Source organism: Sinocyclocheilus rhinocerous, unplaced genomic scaffold (assembly GCF_001515625.1).
Source record: "Sinocyclocheilus rhinocerous isolate Xijiao unplaced genomic scaffold, SAMN03320098_v1.1 scaffold72, whole genome shotgun sequence".
NCBI lineage: Eukaryota > Metazoa > Chordata > Actinopteri > Cypriniformes > Cyprinidae > Sinocyclocheilus > Sinocyclocheilus rhinocerous.
In genome coordinates this window covers 93,866-108,914 of record NW_015628351.1, presented here as the reverse complement: position 1 = coordinate 108,914, position 15,049 = coordinate 93,866, and the positions used below count along the sequence as shown (strand labels likewise).

The following is a 15,049-nucleotide window of genomic DNA, read 5'->3' as shown; positions in this document are numbered from 1 at the left end:
ATCATTATCCTTCAGAAATCATTCTATTATTGATGATTTGGTGCTCAGGAAACATTTCCTAAAATGATCTAATATACACATTACTGTTTAAAAGCTTAAGGTCAAGCTTAGGGCCAGTAAGATTTTAAAAAAAAAATTTATACTTTTATTCTGCATTAAATTGATGAAAAGTGACAGTAAAACATTTATAATGTAACGAAATATTTCCATTTAAAATAAATGCTATTTATATATTATCTATTCATCTAAGAATTCTGAAAAAATGCATCATGGTTTTCACAAATAACTGTTTTCAACATTGATAATAAAAATAAATGTTTCTTGAGCACCAAATCAGCATATTAAAACTGCCTTCAGTTTCTGAAGGATCATGTGACACTGAAGACTGAAGTAATGGCTGCTAAAAATTGAGCTTTGCCATCAAATAAATAAATTACATTTTAAAATGTATTAAAATAGAAAACGGTTATTTTAAATTGTAATAATGTTTCACAATATTACTGGTTTCACTGCATTTATTCTGATTTGGTGTTCAGGAAACATTCCTTAATATTATCAATAAAAAATTGTGCTGCTTAATATTTTTGTGGAAACCATAGATTTGAGTTTTTTTCAGGATTCTTGAGTAAAAAAAGCGGGAAAAAAACAGAACTTATTTGAAATATTAATCTTTTGTAACATAAATGTCTTTACTGTAACTTTTGATCAACTGAATACATCTTTGCTGAATAAATGTATTATTTCTTTAAATAAATCCTTACTGACCCCAAACTGAACAGTTGTGTACATGTATCACAGACGTTTTGTCAAAATGTCATTTCAATCACATTTTAAATCATTGAATTGTTTGCAAATGTTTGGTTTTTAATGGTCATCTTTGTCTCACTAATTTCATAGCTAGTATTTTATGTATCCTATATACAATGGGGGGAAAAAATCACTAAATTACAGTTTGATGGCAAATGATGCAGAATAAAAATATTTTGTTCTTAAATCAAACTGATAAAAAATTTGAGATGGTCCTCACTGCAGAACACAAGATCCAGGTAGCGTCCCACCTTACATATACCTAAACCTACCCGTCTCCACCCCCTGATCCCTAAACCCACCCATCTCCACCCCTAAACCTACCAATCTCCACCCCCTAGATGTGGATCCAACCACGCCCCCCGGGTTCTTGTGTTCTGCAGTGAGGGGCTACTGAAAAATTCACATAATAAATACTTAAATCGTGTTGTTTAGATGATCATAGTTCTTAAAAAAGTAACAATCAATAGCCATACATTGAGACTTTTTTTAATGAAACAGTAAAATGTTTGTATGTGGACTGTAAAGACTGATTGTGTGTGTGTACGTGTGTGTTGTGATTGAACTGGCCGTCAGGATGGAGCTTGTACCTGTCATCTCGGCTGGCAGGCTGCTGTCCCACGGCTCTGTGCTGGGTGGCTGGGCTCTGCTTGGCTGAGCTAGTGCCTGACGGCGGTCCGCTGTGTTCTGAAAAGTAAACAGGATTCTCAGTGTGGCAGAAACACACATAACACACACAACTCCATCCCAAGTGACACTTTCAATCCTCAAAGTCAAATGCTTTAACAACCTGTATGTTACAGAACAAAAATCAATATGCATTCTACTGCTTCCTTCTATCAGCTTATTGTTCACCAGAATAATGAAGAGAAATGATATAGTTTCCTCAAAAGCTTACCCTCCTCAGGCACAACCGTGAGGGTAACAGCATTCCCAGCTTCTTTGATGAGCTGCACAATGTCATTGTGGGACAGCTCAATAATTGACTGGCCATTCACAGCAGAGATGCGGTCACCCACTTTCAGCCGACCGCAGTGGTCTGTGGGACTGCCGTCTATGATGCGACCAATCTTATGCGGGATAACTGAGGACAGACAGAGATCAATGCTTATTTCATTTATACATCTTAGATATACTGACAGACTAGAAGCACCACAAGATCTGAGATAGTGATAACTGATACATATAAATACATTTGATTATTCTCAAAAGGTTTACAGTTGTGTCACATGATCAGGAAAAACACCATGCATTACACGGTACATACACTATGAAATGAACATATAAAAAAAAAATCACAAAATGTGTTTCCACATAAATAACAGTTTTTAGCATTGATAATAATATGAAATGTTTTCAAAACAGCGTATTTTTGAAGGATCATGTGACACTGAAGACTGGAGTAATGGCGGCTGAAAATTCAGCTTTGCATCACAGGAATAAATTACATTTTAAAATAAACTAACATTTCACAATATTACTATCTTGACTAAATACAGCCTAGATATCACAAGGGAAAATACACCCTTCAGCTTCAAACTACATTTTCAACTTTACAGCATAATTTCACAAATAAATCCTACAAACGTTCACATTCAGAGCTAATGGTAAAAGCCATTATATCTGAATAAGGCTTTTTGTTACAGCTCTGGGTTTATTACTGTAATACTTCACAGCTAAGCTAGCTTTGATTGTATTATTGTAATTGCATTGTACAGTATGTCGCCCCTTCAAGCGACTGGATGAAAGACGTAATGTAGATTTCAGCCACATTTTCAACAATGTTATGAGTTTGTAGCTGCACATCTAATGCAGCAGAACAAGGTGTGCATTCGGTAGCTGACAGAAAAGTAGCAAAAAGCTTGAAAATTAGGGTGGGGTGAGATGAAGAGACAGACAGAGGCACACAAGGAGAGACTAATGGAAAAAAGCTTTGAAAGTCATTTCTAACCTCCAGGCGGAGGCTTGTTTTTAGAGGTGAGGATGACGAATCCGAAGCCCTCGTTGTCCTTGCGCTGAAGAGTGACGTCATAGGGCTGAGGGTGGCTGTGGCCGGACACCTCGTTGTGGGGTGCTTTGGGTGAGCCGTTGACCAGCACTGGAGCATGTGGGGCCTGAGGTTGACCCCCATCATCTTCCTCTCTTTCTGCTTAAGCGTATGCAATATTCAGTGTTTAAATGAACAACGATTTGACAAAGATACTGTACAGTGTTATTTTTGTACTAATTATATACATGACAAAAGCACAAAATGGTTTACAAGACTTAAAACAAAAACTGAAAATTTTAAACTTAGATTAGTTGAAGTACTAAGATTTTTTATCACATTTATTTTTTTAATTTTATTTCAGCTTTATATTTTCTAAATTATATTTTCTAAATTTATAAAATAGCTTTATAAATTCTATAATTATAACTTAATTCTCCAAATCGCAATGGGATTGTTTATGTATCAGTGAGGTGCGGATCATTTTTATTGTTCTGGCAGTTACTTTAAGTGTTTGGTCATTGGCAAGTAATACTGTTTTATATGTAATAATCATCAAAGCCAAATTTTTCTTTACTACTGCTAATTTTAGACATCCACCTATTGTATTGTTTTTGTTTTTTAAATAGTTTGCCCGATTCAATCTTGGTCTGATGATTCATGAAAAAAACAATTGGCAAAAATCTCTACCAATGCTCAACATGTAGTAAAACAAAAGAACAAAATCCCAGTCTGCTTTAACAAAACTGAAAGAGAACATTATGAAAGTGTTGAAAAAAACTGCTACGAGGCATAAAGCCAAATTTCAGAATGGCTTCATAATTGAAGTTTTTTTTTTCAAATTATCCAGTGTGTGTTGTCTCGAGGCGTCTTTATTTTATAGTTACTCAGCTCATTGAGTCATTGTTTTATTAACACATAAACAGTCTTTTGCTTTGACTGAAAACAGTGGTCATTAAATTTTGATTTTGTGGTTATTATTTTATAGCTCAACTCGGCCCTTTACTCAGAACTAATGGAGCAAAACGCTCACTTCTCACAGGGAGGGGATCTTTTTTCAGACATCATTGTCAGATACGACTGAAACCTCCGGAGGATGTCTACAGCTATCAGAACATAAATGCAAGCATGCAGTTATCACATACGGATACACAGCAGCAGGGTACGAACCTGGATAGGTGAGCTTTCTGCACACAGTCAACATCACTTGCCCGTTGCGGGCAGCATTGGTCATGAGCTCCAGAACTTGTTTGTGAGATTTGCCTTTGACGGGAACGCCGTCAATACAGATGAGCTCATCTCCGGCCCGCAGACGCCCATCCTTCTCTGCGGCACCCAGAGGAACAATGGCACCAATGTACACCTAAAGAGAGATGACATGGTTAAAGGTCACATCATTTTCCATTGTGACAATATAGTGACAAATCAAAGCATGTCAACACTCACTGGCTGGTCTGGTCCTTCTCCACCCAGCACTCTGAACCCAAATCCAGTCTCCTGGTTCCTCCTGATAAACACGTCCAGTTCTTTAGTGTTGGCGGCTGGAAATCCCCCCCAGCAAAATTAGCTGTCAGCTATAAATATTTTGGTGTAAATGGCAAAACTGTTTCACATGTCCACTACTAGCTCTCTAGACTCACGTTTGCTTTCCAGCATGGCTTTAGACTTGAGGTAGAGCTCAGACGGGTCCAGTTTTGGGGAGTTGGAGCGGATGGCATGAGGAGGAAAGGGGAGGGACTGGGGCCCAGGCTCAGCTGGACTGGGAGTTTCAGTACTGACGGAACTGGTGGCAATGTCCTGCTTCTGGGCACTGGGAATAGCTGGAGTGATCTAAATGAACAGACGGACACACACAGCAACAAACATTACCAAATATTCATCAACATTACAGCACTTCAGTGAATAACACTATCCCGAGTACTATGCCAAACATGGGCGTCTCTCAATATGAAAGGGATGGTTCACCCAAAAATGATATTTCTGTCATCATTTACTCATCCTCACGCCATTCCAAACGTATATGCATTTCTTTCCTCTGCTGAACACAAGCAAATGTTACTAATGTATAATTGATGTATGTTACTATATTACTAATGTATAACTAATGAGTTTTATTTCCCATTGACTTCCATTGTATTTTTAGTCCATTCAATGAAAGTCAATGGGAACCAAAATTGTTCAGTTTAAAATATCTTTTATGTTCTACAGAAGACAGAAAGTCATACAGGTTTGCAATGACATGAGGATGAATACATTCTGAAAGAATTATCAATTTTGGGTGAATTATTTTAAATAGGCCATCAAGTCAAATGCGTCTTTTTTGACTATTTATTAATCATGTACTAATCAAGCAGAAATCTCATTATTTTTAATGCAGTCACTCAAAGCGTGTCCTTATGACTCACATTGTTTATATCCGTGTTGAATACAATGCTATACAAACTGCTGTGAGAGATAATCAACATTAGAGCCTGTATGAGAAACACTTGTGAGAGAAGCCCAATAGGGAGCACTCCTGAGGGGCCTGTTGACTCAGCAGTGACGTTCGCTGCAGAAGCTCGTGTTTGTCTTGAAGTGATTCACCACATCCTGCTCTTAAATTAACATTATAGCGTTTGGCACTTGCTCCGTGAATAATGTACGACTGCAAGGAACGCGCTTCGCTGAAGAACCCAGAACGAGGCAGATAAATAATTCACCGTTTCATCTTCATTTCATCAAAATTCCCTAGTGTGTCTAAATTCAATCCCAAAAATTGAGTAATTAAAAGACATTTAGCTGAACTTACAGGTTTCAGAGACTTCACGGGAGATGTTTGACCTGCAGGCACAAACAGATATAAAGAGGGAAATGAGAATGAGCAAGTGCAGTTGAAGAGGTACGTTCCAAGACTATATAATTACGTTAGACAGAGTCATTTATTGCAGGAGAAAGGCAATTCATCAGTTAATTTAGTAAATTTAAAATCTTTAAAAGTGAAGTGTGCCAGTTTTGCGTCACCAACGACACGAAATGAAATGAAATGAGTATTTCAAACAGGCTTACAGAACACGCTGCCTAGTCCGTCATTGGTCAGATAAACAGATAGCCCCGCCCCAAACTCATGGCATTGGCTGAGCCAAAGTTGGGACAAAACAAACAGAATGTTTAAAATTACAGAAATCAACCTATAACTGGCTTTCTATAAACATTGTACAAGCTGGAGAAAGTATTTTAGCATTAATTGTTTTTCTGCACACTTCACTTTTAATACCAATATCAAGAGCTTTGCAAAATATGAATCAAGTCAGCATCTGTCTCAATGTGAAAAACATAGCACAAATTACTGTTCCAAAGTTTGGGGTCAGTATGTTTTTGTTCTTGACAGAAATTAATAATTATTTTATAGCAAGCATTAAATTGATCAAAAATGACCAATAAAGACATTCATAATGTTACAAAAGATTTTTATTTCAAATAAATGCTGTAAACCTGAACTTTCTATTCATCAAAAATCCGGAAAAAGTAGGCTATCAGTTTCCACATATAAATTAAGCAGCACCATTGTTTTCAGCACTGATAATAATAAGAATTATTCCAGCAGGTTAGAATGTATTCTGAAAAATAAAATAATTTTTTAATAATAAAAGTTATTTTAAATTGTAATAATATTTCACAAAAAGTACTGTATTTTTGATCAAATAAATAAAGCCTTGGTGAGCATAAGAGACTTCTTTTAAAAACATTAAAACATGCCCCAAACTTTTGCAGAGGAACAAAACAAAAACAAAACAAAAAAAACGTATTATTAAAATCCAAAATTTTTCAATCCTGAAGCTGATTTTCAGTAGTATATATTAATACAGTGGAAAACCTTTATAAAAAATCAACACTAGCCACTAAGGGGCAGTGTACTCCACAATGCGTTTACTTATACTGGAGAAATAAATGAGAAGACATAATATATACACAATGGAGCATGATGATCTGTGGCAGGCATGTTGATGTACAGTATGTGTGTGCGCATGATGAAGCCTGCATGTTAACTCTGAATACTAACAAGGCCTAGCTGTCTCTATTGCAAAAAAACAATAACTATGTATGTAGAATATCCACATCTGTGCTACACTGCTCTTTGTGCAGATTTTGAGCATATAATCGTGTTTGTATAAGTCAGAGAAGAAAAGCTTGCTTATGAATTCGCTTGACCTTTTGTAGCCACAATCCGATGTCTGCGCTGTGACAGCCGAAACTTGGAAGTCAGTAAGTGAACACAGAACCTGATATTTTCACTTGGGCTCCAGACAAACCACAGACTAGATGCAATATAGATCTGTGTGTATAGCCGCTATGCGCCCGCTGCTGTGCATGCAAATACAGCATTCAGTTCCATTAAAACATTGTCTGGGTTTTTTCTCTACGAGTTCAGGAGATGGTAGAACTGGTGTAGCAACTGTCTCATGCATATAAACCTTTGATAAAGTGTCCACAAACCGCAGCAGCACAAACTGAAATTGTAGAGACTTTGTACTCAAATGAAGAGGAGTAATTAAGAATGACATCACTTTATTTCGATTATGTCACAAATGAACTTCAATCACCCCAGTAACCTGCTGTACTTGGATGGTTTTACGGAGTGTAAGCGTGAACGTTTTTTCCTTCAGGCGTTAATGGTATTATAGTGATATACGATGATCAGTCTCACTAAAATGTGAGGATCTTCACTCGCAAACACAAGCGTCTATATCTTTGAGCTCTCACCCTCCTTGCTATGTCTCTCGCTTTATTCTTCTTCACACATCTTCAGCTTACATAAATCATTTTCATCACAATTTTATCTCTCGGAGTTCTTCTTTAAAGGGACAGTTCACCAAAAATGAAAACTCTGTCATCATCATTTACTCAGACTCATGTCACTCCAAATCTGTATGACTGACTTTCTTTCTTGTGTGGAATGCACAATTTTCCAAACTAAATGGAGACCAAACGACATTTGACTTTCTTTGACCCCTTTGACTTTGACTATGGAAAAAACAGTCCTTTTTTCCAATGAAGAATGCAAGTCATTCAGGTTTGAAATGACATGAGGGTGAGTAAATGTTATTATTATTGTTAACAAAAACTAAAACTATGAAAATCATTTGCATTAATTGCAATAAAATAATTAAATTATATGACAAATTATATAAAAATATTAGATGAGAAGTAAGATTGGTTTTAGTTATTTTTTAGTTATATAAATTGGGGATAAACTTTAATAAGCTTTAACGAAAATGAGAAATGTTGCCTTTGCAACTAACTGAAATAAATTTTAAGCACTAAAATTATTCAAATGTGACCCCCGACCACAAAACCAGTCATAAGTTGCATGGGTATATTTGTAGCAATAGCCAACAATACGTGGTATGGGTCAAAATTATAGATTTTTCTTTTATGCCAAAAATCATTAGGACATTAAGTAAGATTATGTTCCATTAAGATATTTTGTAAATTTCCTACCGTAAATATATCAAATTTAGATTTTTTGCACCCTCAGATTCCAGATTTTCAAATAGTTGAATCTTGGCCAAATATTGTCCTATCATAACAAACCATACATCTATGGAAAGATGTATAAATCTCAATTTCAAAACCTTGACCCTTATGACCCTTACATTTGTGGTCCAGGGTCACAAATGGAAATAAAAATAAACTAAACCTGAATATAAATATTTAAAAAATCTGCTATAATATATTATGTGCTATTTGCCATTTTTATTCATATTAGTTTTTAAGTATTTCTATTCAACATTATTTTTATTTCAGTTTAGTTGTAGTCATTTCAACCTATTATATTTCAGTTAGTTTCAGAAAGAGCTTCCCAAGCAACATTTCTAATTTTCATTTAAGCTTATCAAAGTTTATGCATAATTTACAGTGGGTACGGAAAGTATTCAGACCCCCTTAAATTTTTCACTCTTTGTTATATTGCAGCCATTTGCTAAAATCATTTAAGTTAATTTTTTTTCCTCATTAATGTACACAATCCCCAAATCCATGTGTGAAAAACTTGTTGCATCTTTCCCAATAAGACTCATGGCTGTATTAGATCAAATGGGTGCTTCTACTAAATACTGAGCATTTTTCAGTTTTTCTTTTTTAATAAATCTGCAAAGATGTCAACAATTCTGTGTTTTTCTGTCAATATGGGGTGCTGTGTGTACATTAATGAGGAAAAAAAATTAACTTAAATGATTTTAGCAAATGGCTGCAATATAACAAAGAGTGAAAAATTTAAGGGGGTCTGAATACTTTCCGTACCCACTGTATATAACAAAACAACTAAAACTGAAACAAAAATTAAAATGAAAACAAAAATATAAAAATAAAAGCTAATTCAGTATATAAACAAATACTACAATAGTATATAAATAGCCTTGTGGGCAACATGCCAACATACAATGCTGTTGCAGTACGGGCGTCCCGAGTTCGAATCCCAACTCGAGGAACTTTTACAAGCCCGCCCCCCCTCTCTCTCCCACTTTGCTTCCTATCGTAATAAAAGGCAAAATTCCAAAAATAAATCTTAAAAAATAAATAAATAAATAATACTAAAACAACACTGGAAAATAATGAAATAATATTCGTTTTTGGATGAACTATCTCTTTAACTGTCACTAGAGCCAGATGAGGCCTGCAGTGGGATGCAGTCAAAATAAATAGGAGGTAATTGGACCCCGGGTCAGACTCTCTCCATAACTCACCTCCTCTGAGCACCAGGACGTTGACCTCGCTGCCCATGGGCTGGTCTTTGAGGATGTCCACCACCTGCGCATGGGTGAGGGTTTGCACGTTCTGCCTGTTAATTTCCTTTATCACGTCCCCCTTCAGCAGACCTCGGCACCACTGCGCATCCAGAATCATCTTCACCTTCTGGCCCAGTGGACAGTCTGCGATGGCAAAGCCGAATCCGCTCGGCCCCTTTACCAAAGGCACGCTGACCAGCTCGGGCTGCAGCAGGGTGGTCTCTCCCGCCTCTGGGTAGCGTCCGTTGGGCATTGCTGCAGCTGGATGTCTGCCATCGGTGGTCATGTAATGGAGGTCCTGCACAGAGGGCGTCCTGTCTGAATGAATGGGCTGCCCGTCCATTCCCGGCATAGCAGTTATGTCGCCCGTGCCCTCTTCGCTGGAGTTGGTGTCCTCTGGCAGCGGGTATCCACGGCACAGGACCATATCCACATACTGATTCACAGGAATGGACTGGAACATCTGGACCACATCTGCATGGGTCTTACCCAGCACACATGTACCATTTATGTCCACTATAACATCACCTAAACGACAGACAAAGAATAAGTATGAATGAAGTAGCTGTTCCAAACCCTACCTAGACAGCATGTTTAGGAAAAGTTATGATGCCTTGCAAAATATCTTGTTTTGGCCATCATCACATGATGTGCCCAATTAAAAAATTACATTTATTTGGTACTGACAAATTGTTCAATCTGATTAAAGTCCACTACTTACTTCAATATTTGTATGTAATATACATTGTGTTATAACTTTAGATATAATGGAAGCATTTTAACATTAGATTCAATGGTAATCATTAGTCAGGTTTCTTATGCGCACTCAGCCTGTTTCAAACAGTTGGATACCTTGTTATGGCCAAAATGGCCAAAGGCACCGTTGAATTTATCCTTCACACATAAGGCATTCCCAGAATGCAATGTGACAAGCTCAGTGAAAATTACATTTATTCAGTACTAAAATGTTCTAAATAAAAAGCAAGTGCTTTGCATTTTTTGTTGTTATTTTACTATTATTCATATACTATTGGAGTATTTGTTAATATTTAAAATAACTTTTTATCTCATACTTTCAGTTTTCATTAGAATTTATATCAGTTTTAGTAATTTTAGCATTTAACTTGCTTATGTTTTAGTTTGTTGCTACAGGCAAACTTTTTTGTTTTAAAGTTTTAAATGATCTATTATTTTAGTTCTTATGTTAATAATTTAATTTAATTCAAATTTTATTTTATTTAAATTAATGAAAATGATTTTTAATAGTTTGGTGTCACAACAACAACACTGTTTTTGCCCTTAATAGAATATTCATTTTTGGCATTTGAAGCGTTTTCTACGGTATGCATTCCTGATGCAACGGCTGTTTCAAACAGTAAAATAGCTATTTCTGGACAAAATATAAGGCAAAATTGTATGTATTTCCATAATACATTTCCATAATACATTTGCGTTAACTATATTTTTTCCAGTACTGAAAAGGATCAACAAAAAAAGTTTATAGTTCTAATTAAAACACAATTACATCCGATATCTGTGTGTTATGCTATTTGTTTTAGTTCAGCAACATTTGAATCATGCATTTTTGACATTTTTGCTGTTTGTGTGGGATGTGAGTGACCATTGTAATTGCTGTCTATATAAAGCCTTTTTAAATCAGTCTCTAATAAGATTCAATTTTAGTAAGCATAGTGTCTTTGAAGCTATCTGACTGTGTATAAAGACAATAGGCAGCAAGGCAAACTCACTCGGATCTGGAACATGGCTACTGTGTTAATTTGAGCGCAGATACAAATCCTGCCAATGTGTTTAAACTGTTCATTTTGATTCCAGCAACGAGAGCTGTCTTGGCTCCTTCTTTTTATTATATATACAGTGGGTACGGAAAGTATTCAGACCCCCTTACATTTTTCACTCTTTGTTATATTGCAGCCATTTGCTAAAATCATTTCAGTTAATTTTTTTTCCTCATTAATGTACACACAGCATCCCATATTGACAGAAAAACACAGAATTGTTGACATTTTTGCAGATTTATTAAAAAAGAAAAACTGAAATATCATATGGTCCTAAGTATTCAGACCCTTTGCTCAGTATTTAGTAGAAGCATCCTTTTGATCTAATACAGCCATGAGTCTTTTTGGGAAAGATGCAACAAGTTTTTCACACCTGGATTTGGGGATCCTCTGCCATTCCTCCTTGCAGATCCTCTCCAGTTCTGTCAGGTTGGATGGTAAACGTTGGTGGACAGCCATTTTTAGGTCTCTCCAGAGATGCTCAATTGGGTTTAAGTCAGGGCTCTGGCTGGGCCATTCAAGAACAGTCACAGAGTTGTTGTGAAGCCATTCCTTCGTTATTTTAGCTGTGTGCTTAGGGTCATTGTCTTGTTGGAAGGTAAACCTTTGGCCCAGTCTGAGGTCCTGAGCACTCTGGAGAAGGTTTTCGTCCAGGATATCCCTGTACTTGGCCGCATTCATCTTTCCCTCGATTGCAACCAGTCGTCCTGTCCCTGCAGCTGAAAAACACCCCCACAGCATGATGCTGCCACCACCATGCTTCACTGTTGGGACTGTATTGGACAGGTGATGAGCAGTGCCTGGTTTTCTCCACACATACCGCTTAGAATTAAGGCCAAAAAGTTCTATCTTGGTCTCATCAGACCAGAGAATCTTATTTCTCACCATCTTGGAGTCCTTCGGGTGTTTTTTAGCAAACTCCATGCGGGTTTTCATGTGTCTTGCACTGAGGAGAGGCTTCCGTCGGGCCACTCTGCCATAAAGCCCCGACTGGTGGAGGGCTGCAGTGATGGTTGACTTTCTACAACTTTCTCCCATCTCCCGACTGCATCTCTGGAGCTTAGCCACAGTGATCTTTGGGTTCTTCTTTACCTCTCTCACCAAGGCTCTTCTCCCCCGATAGCTCAGTTTGGCCTGACGGCCAGCTCTAGGAAGGGTTCTGGTCGTCCCAAACGTCTTCCATTTAAGGGTTATGGAGGCCACTGTGCTCTTAGGAACCTTAAGTGCAGCAGAAATTTTTTTGTAACCTTGGCCAGATCTGTGTCTTGCCACAATTCTGTCTCTGAGCTCTTCAGGCAGTTCCTTTGACCTCATGATTCTCATTTGCTCTGACATGCACTGTGAGCTGTAAGGTTTTATATAGACAGGTGTGTGGCTTTCCTAATCAAGTCCAATCGGTATAATCAAACACAGCTGGACTCAAATTAAGGTGTAGAACCATCTCAAGGATGATCAGGAGAAATGGACAGCACCTGAGTTAAATATATGAGTGTCACTGCAAAGGGTCTGAATACTTAGGACCATTTGATATTTCAGTTTTTCTTTTTTAATTAATCTGCAAAAATGTCAACAATTCTGTGTTTTTCTGTCAATATGGGGTGCTGTGTGTACATTAATGAGGAAAAAAAATTAACTTAAATGATTTTAGCAAATGGCTGCAATATAACAAAGAGTGAAAAATTTAAGGGGGTCTGAATACTTTCCGTACCCACTGTATATAACAAAACAACTAAAACTGAAACAAAAATTAAAATGAAAACAAAAATATAAAAATAAAAGCTAATTCAGTATATAAACAAATACTACAATAGTATATAAATAGCCTTGTGGGCAACATGCCAACATACAATGCTGTTGCAGTACGGGCGTCCCGAGTTCGAATCCCAACTCGAGGAACTTTTACAAGCCCGCCCCCCCTCTCTCTCCCACTTTGCTTCCTATCGTAATAAAAGGCAAAATTCCAAAAATAAATCTTAAAAAATAAATAAATAAATAATACTAAAACAACACTGGAAAATAATGAAATAATATTCGTTTTTGGATGAACTATCTCTTTAACTGTCACTAGAGCCAGATGAGGCCTGCAGTGGGATGCAGTCAAAATAAATAGGAGGTAATTGGACCCCGGGTCAGACTCTCTCCATAACTCACCTCCTCTGAGCACCAGGACGTTGACCTCGCTGCCCATGGGCTGGTCTTTGAGGATGTCCACCACCTGCGCATGGGTGAGGGTTTGCACGTTCTGCCTGTTAATTTCCTTTATCACGTCCCCCTTCAGCAGACCTCGGCACCACTGCGCATCCAGAATCATCTTCACCTTCTGGCCCAGTGGACAGTCTGCGATGGCAAAGCCGAATCCGCTCGGCCCCTTTACCAAAGGCACGCTGACCAGCTCGGGCTGCAGCAGGGTGGTCTCTCCCGCCTCTGGGTAGCGTCCGTTGGGCATTGCTGCAGCTGGATGTCTGCCATCGGTGGTCATGTAATGGAGGTCCTGCACAGAGGGCGTCCTGTCTGAATGAATGGGCTGCCCGTCCATTCCCGGCATAGCAGTTATGTCGCCCGTGCCCTCTTCGCTGGAGTTGGTGTCCTCTGGCAGCGGGTATCCACGGCACAGGACCATATCCACATACTGATTCACAGGAATGGACTGGAACATCTGGACCACATCTGCATGGGTCTTACCCAGCACACATGTACCATTTATGTCCACTATAACATCACCTAAACGACAGACAAAGAATAAGTATGAATGAAGTAGCTGTTCCAAACCCTACCTAGACAGCATGTTTAGGAAAAGTTATGATGCCTTGCAAAATATCTTGTTTTGGCCATCATCACATGATGTGCCCAATTAAAAAATTACATTTATTTGGTACTGACAAATTGTTCAATCTGATTAAAGTCCACTACTTACTTCAATATTTGTATGTAATATACATTGTGTTATAACTTTAGATATAATGGAAGCATTTTAACATTAGATTCAATGGTAATCATTAGTCAGGTTTCTTATGCGCACTCAGCCTGTTTCAAACAGTTGGATACCTTGTTATGGCCAAAATGGCCAAAGGCACCGTTGAATTTATCCTTCACACATAAGGCATTCCCAGAATGCAATGTGACAAGCTCAGTGAAAATTACATTTATTCAGTACTAAAATGTTCTAAATAAAAAGCAAGTGCTTTGCATTTTTTGTTGTTATTTTACTATTATTCATATACTATTGGAGTATTTGTTAATATTTAAAATAACTTTTTATCTCATACTTTCAGTTTTCATTAGAATTTATATCAGTTTTAGTAATTTTAGCATTTAACTTGCTTATGTTTTAGTTTGTTGCTACAGGCAAACTTTTTTGTTTTAAAGTTTTAAATGATCTATTATTTTAGTTCTTATGTTAATAATTTAATTTAATTCAAATTTTATTTTATTTAAATTAATGAAAATGATTTTTAATAGTTTGGTGTCACAACAACAACACTGTTTTTGCCCTTAATAGAATATTCATTTTTGGCATTTGAAGCGTTTTCTACGGTATGCATTCCTGATGCAACGGCTGTTTCAAACAGTAAAATAGCTATTTCTGGACAAAATATAAGGCAAAATTGTATGTATTTCCATAATACATTTCCATAATACATTTGCGTTAACTATATTTTTTCCAGTACTGAAAAGGATCAACAAAAAAAGTTTAT

At 37.1% G+C, this 15,049-nt stretch overlaps 1 protein-coding gene across 1 annotated transcript in view; it reads right to left on the bottom strand.

Moving 5' to 3' along the window:
- LOC107737662 (membrane-associated guanylate kinase, WW and PDZ domain-containing protein 3-like) overlaps nucleotides 1-15,049 on the bottom strand; it is a 60,905-nt gene that overhangs the window by 9,635 nt on the left and 36,221 nt on the right. The window contains exons 9-17 of the mRNA XM_016549254.1: nucleotides 13,506-14,075; nucleotides 9,517-10,086; nucleotides 5,583-5,614; nucleotides 4,435-4,624; nucleotides 4,241-4,335; nucleotides 3,965-4,157; nucleotides 2,759-2,953; nucleotides 1,706-1,891; nucleotides 1,398-1,494 (exon numbers count right to left, since the gene is read on the bottom strand). Coding sequence (XP_016404740.1) covers nucleotides 1,398-1,494; nucleotides 1,706-1,891; nucleotides 2,759-2,953; nucleotides 3,965-4,157; nucleotides 4,241-4,335; nucleotides 4,435-4,624; nucleotides 5,583-5,614; nucleotides 9,517-10,086; nucleotides 13,506-14,075 — 2,128 coding nt within the window. The remainder of the gene's footprint in view (nucleotides 1-1,397; nucleotides 1,495-1,705; nucleotides 1,892-2,758; nucleotides 2,954-3,964; nucleotides 4,158-4,240; nucleotides 4,336-4,434; nucleotides 4,625-5,582; nucleotides 5,615-9,516; nucleotides 10,087-13,505; nucleotides 14,076-15,049) is intronic.